Raw genomic sequence first — 15,240 nt, 5'->3', positions numbered from 1 at the left:
CTGCATCTCAAATATCGTAAGTCACCTTGGGTAAAAGTGTCAGCAACCTGGTAAGTGACATTATAAATTCATTTTTGAGAAATGAGGTGACTAAAACAGATCAGCCCGTTGGACTGCTATCATTAAAATGTAAGTTGGGACACGGCACTTGGGTACAAATCTCAAACCTTCAGATGCCTAGGTATTCCCACATTGCATACTAAATGAAGCTGAATGAAGCTGGCAGTCGCCTTCTTTTTGTTGCTGACCCTCATTCCTCCCACCAGGTGAGCAGAGCAGCATTCACCTGCAGCTAAAACTCTTTGTTAAAAAAAAAAACAAAAACAAAGCGTGTGAAGGCGGCCAACATTGTTATTCCATTATCCACTCAGCGGCCATTTGGAGACTTCATAGTTTGATGTCGGCGTGGAGCACCAGCAAAGCAGGTTCAAGGTTGGTCCAGGTGGCACCTTTTGTGCAATTTTATACAGCAATCAACAGGCAGACAGCAACTTAAAGTTACCAAATCAGCCGAATTGGCACATGTTTATGGAGAACCAGAGAGAAGCACCAGGATACGAGGAGGATGTGTAGAAGCTGTGCTCAGTCTGTAGTGTGTGTTGTTACCGATATATTAATAACATACAATATGCAATTCATTTAGTCATCTGCCCTGTCTCCTTAATCTGGAGCCCAAGGAGGCAGGCCCCAATTGAGGGGGTTTGGTGTTAGACTCCTGTTTTTCTTTTGACACTTATGTTCTTGGACCCTCTGGTTTTAACTCTGAATTCAGGTACTGCCTCTGGATGCAGAGTTTAGATTTGTTTAGTTAAGGGTTTGCTTTTTTGGAGAGAAAAAAAAAACTCTTTCTGTCCTTTGTCTTATCTTGGTCTCTTTTTGCGATTACTCTTCATATTAAAAAAAAAAACAACTTTTTTTTTTTTTAATAAAGGTTTTATTATTCTCTTACATCACAGTTTCCAGCTGTGGTTTCAGCATTCAGAATACACAGGACATTTTACAAAACAAATGAAAAACAGAAAAAAAAAACAAAAAAAAAACCCAAAACAAAAGAAAACACACAAAAAAAAAGACACTGATGCTCTGAGCCCACTTGCTTTCACACTGATTTCCATACGAAACGCAGTGCACCTCTGCTTTTAGGCAAACGAGAACAATGACCTGAACAGGATATACAAGAAACCGACAACTTTAATAAAAAGGAACAGTACAAGTGTGTCAGTGGTGGATCACAACCAGAGCATTTTTTTTCCTTTAATTCTTTTATTGATAAATGGCACAAACTAGAAGCAAATCTGAAGCTTTTACTCCTACGGTCAGCTGCCCTTCAGATCTTTCTCGAGTATGTCATAAGGCGAGTGTCACAATGGATGGTCCTTAGAAATCAACAACACTGCAGACATGATACGAGTGCCTTCAAATACCCGAGAGCACAAAGCAAAATGACAAGGAAATGTGTATAAACACACTGGCACATGGAGGAACATATAGCATTTTAAATAAATATTCTATTACACATCATATGTACAACTGTGAATGGATGAAAAAGGCTAATTAAAGCTCAGACTGAATATTATCAGTGGCCTGTATCCTATGGTGTTCAAACAGCTTGATTTGGCTACTCTGCGCACGGCCGCGCGGGCTCTGCTGCCCTCCACAACACACACGCACGCTTCACTTCAGTGTCTGTGGGCTTTTATTGCTTTCACTGCCCTGATACGGTCACGCAGACCCTCCTCTTAAATCACCAGCAACTCAGGAGAAGCGTAAGTTGTTCACAGGACCAAAACACCTCCACATGCTGTAAAAAAAGCTCCAGATCATGCTCAGGTTTTGTTGACCAAGTTCACCGATAAATGTGTGTTACAAAAAAAAAATAAATAAAAAAATTGAAATCCGGTTCCCCACAGCATAACACAAAATATTTTCAGTCTCGGCAGTACAAAAGGTCACAACAACAACTCTGTGTGCAACCACTCTCTGTGTCTAAATGTACACACACTCCACTCAGAAGGAAGAAACAAAACGGGACATTTAGCTCAGTGCTCTGACAAGTCACAAGCAGCACACAGGAACTCCTCCTGACCTCACAGTTGAAATATTAGGAAATAATCCTCACCCACCCAGCCAAAATCCCACCCTGTCCCAAACACACTTTGTGCTACAATTTCTCTTTTAGCCATTGTTCAATGTAAAGTAACATCCATCCATCCATCCAGTTTCCAACCCGCTGAATCCGAACACAGGGTCACGGGGGTCTGCTGGAGCCAATCCCAGCCAACACAGGGCACAAGGCAGGGAACCAATCCTGGGCAGGGTGCCAACCCACCGCAGGTAAAGTAACATTTTATCAATATTTGCCCTTTCACATGCAGGCTTACATTCATAACGGAGGCATCTACATACGACACGTTTGGTTTGAAAACTGGCAGACTACCTGTCGATACAATTTCCATTGCTTTCTTTTCAGTCTAATATTTTGTTCCAATATTCATATTGTGTTGAGTTGATTCATATTTATTGCTGTTTCTTTTCTACTATCTACAAAAGTTTATGACACCAAAATATACAGTTCATTTTATATATATATATTAAAAAAAAAAAAAAAAAAGACGACACAGTCAGCCACACACAGAAATGCTTTTCATTCCCTGAAGGGTGGGCTGTTTTTCATCCCAGCTCCCCAAACACGTATGTTCTGCAAACTTTACTGAGAGAGAAAAAAAAAGGGGATGAAGTTCCAGGGAAAGACCATTAGAGTTGAAGATAACAAAGTGGGATTTTCAAAGGTTCCCTTACACATCTGAAGGATTTTCAAACACTTGCACGTCATTGTCCTTGGGAGCATAGTTGCCGACGTCTGGCGGTGTGGAGGCCGCTCTTTGCTGTAGCACCCATCGACTGCTTATAATTACATAAGACGTTGTAATAAATGGAAAGGAAACCTCTGAGCATCAGCACAAAGCACATGACGGGCCTCAGCCACAAAGCATCATGGAACAGAAGAAGTTTTATCCTAATTTACCTTCCCGGGGTTCATAATTGCATGACTGCTGTGTACGTCCATCTCTTCCTCCCCAGTGACAAAACTTGTTTTCTAACTGGCTTATGCAAGCTGCTGAAGATAAACTGCAAGTGCCACATATACATAAATAATCAATACTTTTAAAGGTACAGGTAAAAACTGTCAAAGGCTGAATTTCCCAAACAACTTGGCATGTAATCTTAACATGATGTACGGCTACAGGCCTCATTTGCATCCATTTTCATCTTCATATTCACATTGAGTCCCAATACTGTCAGTTGTTACACATCAAGTATTTCTTCTGCAGTGCCTCCACAGCGCAATCTGTACCGTCCCGTCCTCCAGCTGATTGTCGGATCCCACAGCGCTGACAGAAAGATGTATATTGTCATGGACTCTCGAATAAACCAAGCCACGGCATAGTCCAGCTTAGAGAAGCACAGGGCCCCACCCTGGAAAGCAAGCAGAAGACAAAGACGTTTGGGTGTGAAACATTCACATCGAGTAGACTTACGGAATATGAACAGCTGTGTTAAAAAAAGCTTCATGCACAGCATCTTCAGGTGCTTTTTGACAACATCAGCGCTAGTGACTAAGAATGAATGCAATGCTGTCATACTGGGCAGACTTGGAGGATGGAGTCGTTGGTCTGCCACTGCACACGTGACAAGGGATGGTGCAGGGGCACCAAGAACATCACCCAGCTTCAGAATTAGAAGCACACGAATTGGACAAGTGACTACGCACGCAGACATGGAGTTTGACGCTGGTTTTTTGTGTTTGACTCTTTATGTACAAAATATTTACGTTTATTTAAACACAGGGGAGCTGTAGAAGAAAGGGCAGGGCAGACTCCTTTTCCTTAGGAGATGGCATTGCTTTAATGTGATGAGTGACATCCTTCACATCTTGTATAACTGGGGAATTCTCTACACTCTGGCGTGCTGGTCTGGTAACATCTCTTCAAGAGAGGACCAACAAACCAAAAGGCTGATTACATGGGCAGGTTCAGTTATGGCACACATTCTGGACACCCTGGAGGTCGCAGCAAAGGAAAGAATTAAAACAAAACTGAGTGGCGTTATGAACAATGCTGCACATCCTCTCTGTGACACACCGACACTGAGGACTTTCAGACAACAGATTATTTAGCAGAAGTGTGTCAAGAAACACTAAGGGGGGCTCCTTTATACCAACAGCAATATGTCTGGATAATGCCTCACTGGGACAGCTTTCTTTCTTTTTAATCATTCTGCTGTATTCAGACCACTGTGTGTATGTATGTATATATATATATATATATATATATATATATATATATATATATATATATATATATATATATATATATATATATATATGCACACAGTATACAGAATTTATGTATCTATTAATTTATTTAATGAGCTTCTGTAAAAAGCCAAATTTCCCCCCGGGGACAAATAAAATTCTCTCTCTACAACAGGCTTGAGTGGAGCACCTCTGGAACTGCTGAACAGCACTGGTCAAGCACCAGTTAAGCCTTCCCCAGAACAATAATGTGAAGAGAAGCATGGTGGAGTGTGGGAAGAAAGCGAGACAAAACAGCAAACATGGCACAGAGGTGATGACAACTTTTCAGTGACTGATGTTGTTGACAAGTTTAACGTGTAAGGCTATTAAAAACAGCAGCCGTTTTATTGAGGTCACAGCTGTGTCTGCCTTGGTGACGACACATCAGCACATGGGAGTCAATGTGTGAGTTGGGACTTGCCCTTCTAATTTTCACAATAACGTCACCTTCGTTGTCTGTATATTATGGGTGTATTGCTGTTGGTATAAAGGAGCCACCGTCGTGTTTCTTGACACAATTCACCTGAAAGTCCTCAGTGTTGGTGTGTCACAGAGAGGATGTGCAGCATTGTTCATAACAGTACTCAGCTTTATTTGAACTCTATCCTTTGCTATGACCTCTAGGGGTCCAGAATGCGTCCCATAACTGAGCCTGCCCTTGTAATCAGCATTTTGGTTTGTCGGTCCTCTTTTGAAGTGATGTCACCAGTCCAGCACAGCACTGGTGTAGAAAATCACTCTGACCATTGCAGTAGATGTACAGGTAATATTTATATTGAGGCTATATGTGAAATGACTGAGTCAGCCATGTGTTATGGGGTTTAATGTTTAATATTACATTTTTGGAATGACCCTGTGTTCTGTTTATGATGGAATCAGATCATTTGCACTTCTGTTACTGTTGTAAAAAACACTCAACAAATAAAGCACAGCAGTTCTCGGCTTGGTGGAAACCTAAAAATAAAGTACAAGCGACGGGTTGCTAGTCACTGTGACGGGGTTAATTCTTTATTTATTTGTCACATACATAGTTATACAGGACAACACGCAGTGAAATGCATCTTTTCGCATACCCCTTGGGGTCAGAGCACAGGGTCAGCCATTGTACAGCACCCCTGGAGCAATTGAAGGTTAAGGGCCTTGCTCAAGGGCCCAGTAGAGTAGCATCTCTTTTGGCAGTGACGGGGATATGAACCGGCAACCTTCGGGATGTCAGCGCAGATCCTTAGCCTCAGAGCCACCACTCCGCCTATTCCAACCAGAATAGGGCGCAAGGCAGGAAGAATCCCTGGGCTGGGTGGGTGCCAGTCCATCACAGAGTGAATACACACACACCCACCAAACACACACCAGGGCCAATTCAGTGTCACCAGTTCTCCTAACCTGCATGCCTGTGGACTGTGGGAGGAAGCCAGAGCACCTGGAGTGGAACACACAAACTCCATGATCTCCTTACTGTGAGACAGCAGTGCTACCACTGCAAACGGCACCGCCTCTGACTTATTAAGTGTGACGTGTGAGTGAACGTTGCTGTCTTATACTCATACAGATGATACCAAAGCGCCATACATGCGCACTGTACACAAGCATAGGACAGCACCGCGGAGCTTTAGCTGGAGCAGGTGGAGAAGTGCCCTGCTTTACCTGGTCGAAGCCCCTCGCCACTACCTACTACTCTGTGGCTGGCCCTGGCACACACACTGCTGCCACACGTCCTTCCACTCTGTGCCACCCATTAACTTCCCTGCCCAGTCCTCTACAAGGGTTCGAATACTTGCATGAATAAGGTAATAAATAAATTGGCACACCTTTCTATAAACAGTTAGTGTGTGGACTGATGGACAAAAATGGCAATTTATCCATTTAAAATTAAATCTACAACACAATAAAGTGTGCAGAAAGTGAAGGGGTCTGAACACTTTATGAATCCACTGTGTATGTATCTATAAATAAATAAATAATAAATAAACTGGCTACAATAACTGACAGTAAAACTTTCAAACATTTTAAAAATATAAACCTTAAAAGAAAAAAAAATCTGATGTATTGCTTAGAGTTTGAAAAACGATTTGGCAAATTTCTTCACAAACATGCATGACAGAATATTTAACTGTCTCTTATTTCTTTAACAAGGTCCACTGTAAGAAATTAGGTTTTCAGGGCGTGCATCTGAAATGTAAAGAAAACATGCAGAGAGACGACTGCTGCAACACTGAATTTGGTTTGCACTGGGATGATGGAAGCACGCTGAACTAAAGGGTCTTCTGTGCCTCGAAATGGCACCCCCTGAGTGAAAACATCTGCCTTGGGCTCAGGCCTGCTTCACGATGCCTGAAACTCCATTATAAAGTCACATGTACGGCAGCTTCAGCAAGTTATGAGTGGGAGCCCCGAGAGGAGGCATGGCAGCCTGGCAGGCAGTTACTGTGCCTTTAATAGTTTGCTTGGCTTTATTTTGTTAAAATGTGCCAAATTAAATAAATAAAAGACATCCATGAAATAAATTATCATTGTGCAAAAATAAAATAAAGTGACATGAAAAAGTGCAGCAATACATATAAGTAAGTCATTAAATTGTGATAAAAACATTAAATAGTGACATGAAAATGTGTAATATTCACAAATGAGTCATTACATTGTGAAAAAATACATAAGTGAACAAAAGTCATCTGATTTATTATGAAATGCAAAATCGTCATTTTATTTGGCTACATTATGCTGAACTTACTGTAATTATTGCAGGCTTTATTTCAAAATGGCTTTTTTTAGATTGTTTTTATCTTTCCCCAAACATCACATTTCTAAATGGCTCTTCTAGCGCCACTGCTGCCTCATTTCATGACAGTTTGGCCTCCTTCAACACCCCAGTGGTGCAGGGTCTGAATGTTTGGCATCTGGCCAATTTCTACTCTGGAGGCCGACCTATCAGATCCTCGCCAGCTTTATCTGACCAGTGGGCCGGCTCTTTACAAATGACCACTGGACCACAGCTGTGCTGCTGCCACCCTTCTCTTTCTGAAATATGTCATGCAGCCAAACATCTGCAGAGTCCACTAACGCCCACTCGATGTGCCTGGTGGTCCCGGCTCTCAGATTTTCTGAATGACTTTATTTAGTATTTTTTTCTTTAATTATGTTCTTTTCATAAACCACACATCTGACTTTTTTTTACTTGTTTCTCTTGTGCTAATGTAAATGTAAGAGTAAATGTGTCAGTGTAGGGGTCTCTACCGTATCATGTTTTGGGGTGACAAAGAAATGCAGCATTTACTAGTGAAGCACATTAACACTTTTAAAATATCCACTAAAGCAGGATGCAAAAACAAAAAATAATTAACATTTTCATCATATTAGAGCCTGACACTGCCTATGAGAACTTACTAATCTATAGACATGAACAGAAGAATGAAAAAAAAAGAAAAAAAAAGAATCCTCCTAATCCAATCCAAGGGAATGTGCATATTTACTTGTTAAATCACAAATTATTTAGTGTGAGTCGACACTTCTTAAAACTACAAGTCTGATTATTAACCACTGCATAGACACAGGATCAAATTATTAGCTGACATCAAAAAGATCTAGGCAAACAAACCCAAATATAAAACATTAAGCAAATTCACTATTTGGTGTATATTGCCCATATTGTGGTACTTATCACAGTACAAGACTCTCCAGCTTTCTCAAACTGGACACCAAGCCATGAGAAGTGAAAGCCACTGTACCTGAACTCCACGCAGTTGGATGTAATCTGAAATGAACCAAGCTAGACAGTGACACATGAAGAAGACCATGACGTCCCACTTGAAGATATAGTGTGCTGCCCACCCAATGATGAGGCTGGCTACAAAACACTCAGAGATCGGCTCGCAGATGATTGTAGCTGGAAGCATGTTGATTCGAAGTTTGGCCCACCTGAAAATGAAAAATCAATGAGTTTAGCAGTAAATCTCCCATAAAACGGGAATCAGAGTAGCCAAGTTTACTTAAGTCCATTCAGAATTCAAAACAATGCTGACGCTGCTGGGATTGGCTTTGGCCTCCATGACCCAGAAATTAATTACAGGTGGATGACACAGTTCATCCTGGTTTTTATAAAGTCACAGGCCACTTCCACACACTTCACATTGATTGTCACATCACACAACCTCTAGCCATGGGCTATGTCAGATTTCTCGACAGTAGCAGTTACTGATCTTGTTGCCCCACCATGTCAATTTATATGAACGGAATCGCTGCCCATGTCACATTTACCAACTGGGTGCTGACTTTCTAGCAAAGTCATGTTCGCCTCTTTTTTAGACAGTCAACGACATGCTACTGTGGACAGATATGAAGGATTAACAGGTATGGCGAGTTCAACCGCAGTCTTAATCATTATGTTTCTTTTTCCATTCTATAGTGGTACATAAAACATGACACATCAGAAAGGGAAGCTTCACTTTTGTTTGTAACGTTTCAAAGCCCCTGTGTTTCTATTCCTCATTGTTACATTCTGTGCATTGTACTTCCAGTTGAGCATTCACTGGTTGTTAGTCCCCCCCTACAGCTAAAGACAAAATCAAACCTGCTTGATTTTATTTTTAGCTGGGGTGAGTCACTGGAGATGTCACATTAGGCGACTGCCTCCGACTCGCTAAGATTACGTACATGCAGGCTACAGCAGAAAATCACTGGCAAAGTCACGTAAAATCACTGGCCTTTAGTCATATATATGAAGTTGTACGATCAGATTCGGGCCTTGTGTGTATCTTACGTTTTTACTTCTGATACACATCCTCATGTAGCTGCTTTAGCATAATGATATCTTAAACCATCAATTCCTACTATTGTACATTTTTCAAGATAGCAAAAAAATGTTAGAAGAAAAAATTTACAAGGCCTCTCTAGTTTTGTGTTATGAACAAAAAACATGAAATAATAAATAATATTCATTAAGGTTTTCCAGACTTCAGTATTTTCATTTGCATTTAGGAATCTGCATACTGACCAGTAGCCGCATTTTAATAACAACTTAAAAAGTGAAGTATGGCCTAAGCCGGAACAATAAATTTAGAAACACAATTTAGTATAAAGTGCTGAAAGAATTACAAACACATAGGAGCTGCTAATGAGGCCTTTCACTTTTATTTGCTGCACTCTTACAAGATTTATGACCTGGAACAGTTTACGTAAGTAATTTAAAGTCAAGTGCTCTCGGAGCTTAAACAGACATTTAGATAACAGTTCACTGGTCGCAGCTTCCTGCCTTGCATCCATTACTTTTTGTATAGAGGGAGGGAGGCTGCCGTCATGTTGCCAACTATTACCTGGAATGTTGTCAAGGGATACAGTATAAAGGGATCAAAGAGTTACTTGGTTATTTGTACATACATAAAAAAAAGAACACCAAGTAAAAAAGGGGTAGATAATACAAGAGCACAAGAGCCTTGCTGATTCTGGACCACCATAAAAAGGCCTGGACCGCCATCTGTGTTATCCATTTTTCCTTCTCCCTGGTATTCCTGTACACCTTGCATCTCTCTTATGCTCCCTCGGCCCTGTCTGTCTCCCTATGGCTGCTGACCCCATTATCTCAGACAGATGCCCCAGATGGTGTTACTTCAAAAACCCAACACATGCCAGGTCTACTGCCACTTAGACACCCCTGCCATCCCACACTGGCCTGCTGAGTTGGTCAAGGTGGACTTACCACTGTCTACTGGCACCTGGGTAAGGTCCTTTTGGTCCTGACGAAGTTGTTAGTAGTCCACCCCTTCGCAACACTCACCATTTTACACTCACACCATTTTACACACACACACACACACACACACACACACACACACACACACACACACACACACACACACACACACACACACACACACACACAAGTGGAAATTGTTTGTATAGGGCATTTTCTATGATTTCAGAGCGAAAACACAATACAAGAAAAGGTTCAAAATGAATTGAGTTATTAGGTAACAATTTAAATTTTTTTTGTATAACATTACCATTATCAATGTATAAATGACCTTGTTAAAACACAAATGTAATAAATATACTTCATCATATATTACCTGTGGGCAACTCAATGATGCACTGCTGCCTCCCAAACAGGAGACTGGGCTAATAATACAGACGTAAATATTAAATACAATCATGCTGTGATTTATGGATGACCAAGCTGAGGTGCTTTGTACTTTACAGCAAAGGGCCATAGGAAAGCAATGAGGTAATGATGTTCTAGAAATTGCCAAAACCAGGCACAGTAATAAAATCTTTCATTATTGTTTTTTCACAGGTTCTTATTTGTTTTCTGACTCTTGGAGGGCCCTTTAAATTTTTCATCAGTGCTGCTCCATGTGGCTAATTCTTATGCCTTTCGCCTTTATAAATTCATTGATGACCCACAAGCAGCTACTGCAAAGCACCCCCTTGGTAAAACAAGCTCACTCAGAAACAGGAAAACATATCATGCAGTGCTGCTGATTGTTTAGGTGACCCAATGTGACCCAGCTGCCAACAAATAACAGCAACTGGCGACCCTCCAGCAGCAACCCAAGTCTCAACCCAATGGTTCAAAAACACTGGCTTAGCCGAACCACTCACAAACCAAGGACGGCAACCCATGTCCCATTTGTTGAGAAACTCAGCCTTATATGAACCCAGCATGCGAATGCAGAGACTTGAAGATTGCTTTGTGTGGCTCCATAATGGCAATTAAAGTATACCATCCAGTGACCCACACCCGACCCACAGAGCCTCAATGCAATGACCCGCACACTTTGTAACTGATATATGGCCAATAGCCGTTCCCAAATGGAGCTGTACAGTGGCACATGTCCGTATGAAATACTTGAATTCTTATGATTGACTGTTCAGCAGTCTTACAGAAATTGGTGCTGAATCTACTGGTACAAGTGCCAATGGCTTTGAAGAGAGAAAGGTGGCTATGCAGGATGGCCGAGATATTAATTATTCAGTCAGTGTGTGTGTGTGTGTGGTGTGTTTTGAACAGAAGGCAGCAGGTCTGTAACATTCTGTAAGGCCATCATCACCCTCTGCACTGCATTATGGTCTTGAGCTAAGCATGTGCTATCACAGGATGTAATGCAGCTTGTGAGGAAGGACTCCACTGTGCCCCTGTAGATGTTTACGAGAACAGATGGAGAAACATCTGCTGCTCTCTGATGTCTGAGGAAGTTAAGACGTTGAGAAGAGCTGAAATTAGCTGTGCCTGCTACAGTTCATCAGTGATGGTCACTCCAAGAAATTTTAAGCTGCTCACTTTTTAAACAAAATCACCTCTGACGCAAATGTCAAAAATCTAAGGAACCACTAAATTAAAACAATACCCAGAGGCAAAATTCAGCACAAAAAAATAATAAAAAAAAAATAATAAGTAGTGGTCATGGAAGTTTGCTGATGTGGCAAGTTCAGGCATACCTGCAGTAGCAGATACGGGTTACTTCCCTTCAGCCACACCTAAGCGTTACTGAAGTTATCTGAAGAGTAAATGGAGCTGGTGACCCGAGAAGTTCAGACTTGTCTCCTGACATGAGAGATCAGAATGAAAGATGTCACCTATAGCTGAGCTGCAGGGTCTCAGCACCGTCTGAAACTCTTGGTCTTTTTTTTTTTTTTTTTTTTTAAATCTTTGCAGTTGTCTTGTTTTAAAATTTGCGAGATAGAACAGTTTGTCAGCTCTGTATTAGATCCCACTTAAATACATAAACAACCAAATAAATGCATTGCAAAGGGTCTTTCATTTGGAAGAGAAAGTATTTGTGTCTTGGAATATGCCGCTTAACTAATAATATCCTATTAACAATAAAAACTTTAATTCTGACAGTTGTCTGGCACAAATGCCATGGAGTGTCCACCGTTAGTCTGAAGGCAGTGAGGACACTAGCAGAGCTGGGACTCCTCCGTGCACATTCCAAATGAATACAGTTAGCACCTTTTAAATAAACATGTTTAAAATCAGCCCTGACAATTGTTACAACATTTCATATTCACTAGGCATTTAATATAATTTTTTAATTATTTCAAGCATTCAAAGTTTAAAAATAAGGACAGCAAAAACAGCAAGAATAAAAAAACAAATACCTGATCATCCGTGACTGAAACTGAGAAATGGAGTAGGAGCCTGAGTTCTGCATTGCAACTTGAGTCGCCATGGAAAACTTCCATCCCCTAAAGTCAAAAATACATTAATAAATACCTGCATACAAAGGTGTTCTGATTCCTGCCGTCATTAGCAATAATTTGTTGCTTTGCAAGTCTAGAAAGCACGCATTTATGTGGCATGAGCCCGTCTCCGTTGTACATCGAGAATCCAACGTAATTTGGTTACACTGTAGGATCACAAACGGTGCACTCCGATTAGTTCTGATGGTAACAGTCACTTTCAAAATGCATAAACCACAAAGCCAAAATATTATTGTTTTTAATCTTCCTTTCGATCCCCAAACCGCTACACCAGCGCTATATTACAACTCCTGTTTAGGACTGCTAAGGTTTATACCCAAACCCTCAAATGATCCCCCTTTAACATAAATATTAAAATCCAGACCAGCAAATGTGTTCAACTCAAGAACAAGCCTGATGGAAATGCTTTTTTTTGGTTTAGAGGTTCAGTTGGGGTACTTTTATGACAAACATTCACTGTTGTTTCATAAGGATGTACTGTACTGTATTATTTTTGCAGTAATATTACTGGAGAATTCAGCAACACTCTGAACAGCCAGTCTATCACTGCTGATGATCTCTTCCTATGTGATTTCCTATCAGCATCTTCTGTTCGCTCTTCTTCTCTGGGTTATGTCCCACCGCGACCTGACAAACATCACCAATAGGTTTAGCCTGAGGGTATGGGAACTGCATCTACTTCTGCAACAACTCTTCTTCGCCCAGCCTCTTTAAACTGCTGTACACCAGCCCGATTGTTTGACTTTTGAGCTTTCTGTTAATTTTGTGGTTATCACTTTGCACAGTGGTCCTACAGACACATCATATTGTCTCTATGTATACTCCATGTATGATTGGAGTGACACATAAAACTGCCTTGAATTGTCTTGAACTGTTCTGTTATGGTTTCACTTTCACTGTAATCTGGGATGCACTGTGTGAGCAGCTGTGCCTCAATAAAAGAAAATTACTAATTTGTATTTGAACAATTATCCCCACTGCTCAAAATGACACGTCATGGTGAAAGAGACCCCGGGATCAAGACTAGAATAACCAGAATGAGCCTGAGGAGCAGTTAATGAATATAGGGGCTTCCAATTGTTTTAGGTCTTCCTGTAAAGTACCAAAAAAAACTACTTCTGACTATCCAGAAAATTATTTGTTTTTCTTTAAGATATCGCAGTAATAAACTCTAAAGTACATTACAAAAAATCTTTCTGTAAACTCTCATTCTTATGTCGCTAAACTGGATATTAAGTGTCACAAGAAATTATCAGACGCGCCTTACACCTTTGGGCATTGAATGGTTTTTAATTTTTCTTACACATATTATTCCATATAACCCTTTATACCTGACCACATATTTTTATGCCAACAAATAATTATAATAATAATTCTTTGCATTTATATAGCACTTTTCTCACTACTTAAAAGCGCTCTACTATATATCATTAGACATATCTACTATATATCACATGCAAAGTCTTTGAGTTTTTAAAGAGATAACATGCTGGCTTGCTCAATACTACAGAAAAATTCTGAAACACTGTGATGAGTAAACCAGTAACATCTTACATTAGTGAACTCACTGAATTAACAGTTATTAGATGCCATTCATTGTTCCACATTTAAAAGCGCATTGAATATTTCCGCCACTAGCAGCTAGTGAATTTCTAAGTGTGCTTTTAGCTTAATTGGAACTTCGTCCATAACTCTTAACTGACTCTAACTAAATGCCTCTGTAATGTTGCCCAGGAGGAACTTGATATGGCAGGCAGGGAAGGAAGCTTTTATGGAGCATGAACACAGTAAGCTCTGTTTTCTTTTTTTTTCATGTGCAGTGAGCAGCAGATAGGCAAACCGTGAGCTGGTATGAAATGAGAACATGCCCATTACCTGTCTGCAATGGCTTTGGCCATGAAGTAATCTTCTGCAATATATTGCGCAAATGCAATGAGGCCTCCTGCTTGATCCAGTACATCCTTCCTCATCAAACAGGACATTCCAGTCACACATTTAAAGCCAGTGACGTTGGCTGAAATGTAAGAACGTGGGTGAGATGTTCCAAAATACACCTGGAATGGAGAGCAAAGTCCAAGCTAAATGTTAAATATGGCATTACCACAACACAGTACCTGAATGGAGTTCTGCTGTTACAAAGCACTTTCTGTAACTGACATTTGATAATAAAATAATTCACTTGTGTTTATTTACTATGTGTTTATAATTAAGTTAGTACATTAAAATGCTATATATTAAAGGAACCATAACACAAAAAAAATTAAAAAGCTTAAATTCACTCAGTAATTCTGGTGTATGCCCATTGTTGAGTTTGTCCTCATTATTGGTGTCTGTACTTTGTGGTCAGATCAGAAGAAGGAAATGTATAAACCTGCCACCAGAACTGTCAGACCAGAGCTTGTAAATCTCCTTTTTAAAACATTCAGGTGCCATCAGAGCAAACAAGAGTGTCATACTGAGCTATGTGGTCTATTAAGTGGGTTCTGCTTCGACCTGCCTATTGACTGCCCTTTCACTCTCACAGAAGCTGAAGTGTATACTGCAGAAGCTGTTTTTCACTTTCTGAGCTGAGCTTTCTTTCAGGATGTTCAACAAGCTTCTGGATTGCTCCTTCATTTTATTAAGACACCACCAAAAGATCACACTCTTCACAGCACAACTTGGAATTGCTTAAACTTCCTGTCTCGATC

General features: G+C 40.5%; 1 protein-coding gene across 1 annotated transcript in view; it reads right to left on the bottom strand.

The window, feature by feature from the left end:
* Nucleotides 1–911: 911 nt before the first annotated feature.
* Nucleotides 912–15,240, bottom strand: part of ugcg (UDP-glucose ceramide glucosyltransferase) — a 107,525-nt gene continuing 93,196 nt past the window's right edge. Inside the window, exons 6-9 of the mRNA XM_028804908.2 lie at nt 14,426–14,604; nt 12,449–12,535; nt 8,080–8,269; nt 912–3,477 (exon numbers count right to left, since the gene is read on the bottom strand). Coding sequence (XP_028660741.1) covers nt 3,307–3,477; nt 8,080–8,269; nt 12,449–12,535; nt 14,426–14,604 — 627 coding nt within the window. The 3' untranslated portion in view covers nt 912–3,306. The remainder of the gene's footprint in view (nt 3,478–8,079; nt 8,270–12,448; nt 12,536–14,425; nt 14,605–15,240) is intronic.

The sequence above is a fragment of the Erpetoichthys calabaricus genome, chromosome 7, assembly GCF_900747795.2.
Source record: "Erpetoichthys calabaricus chromosome 7, fErpCal1.3, whole genome shotgun sequence".
Lineage (NCBI taxonomy): Eukaryota > Metazoa > Chordata > Cladistia > Polypteriformes > Polypteridae > Erpetoichthys > Erpetoichthys calabaricus.
Note: the sequence above shows the minus strand (reverse complement) of the source record. Positions and strands in the feature narration are given on the sequence as shown.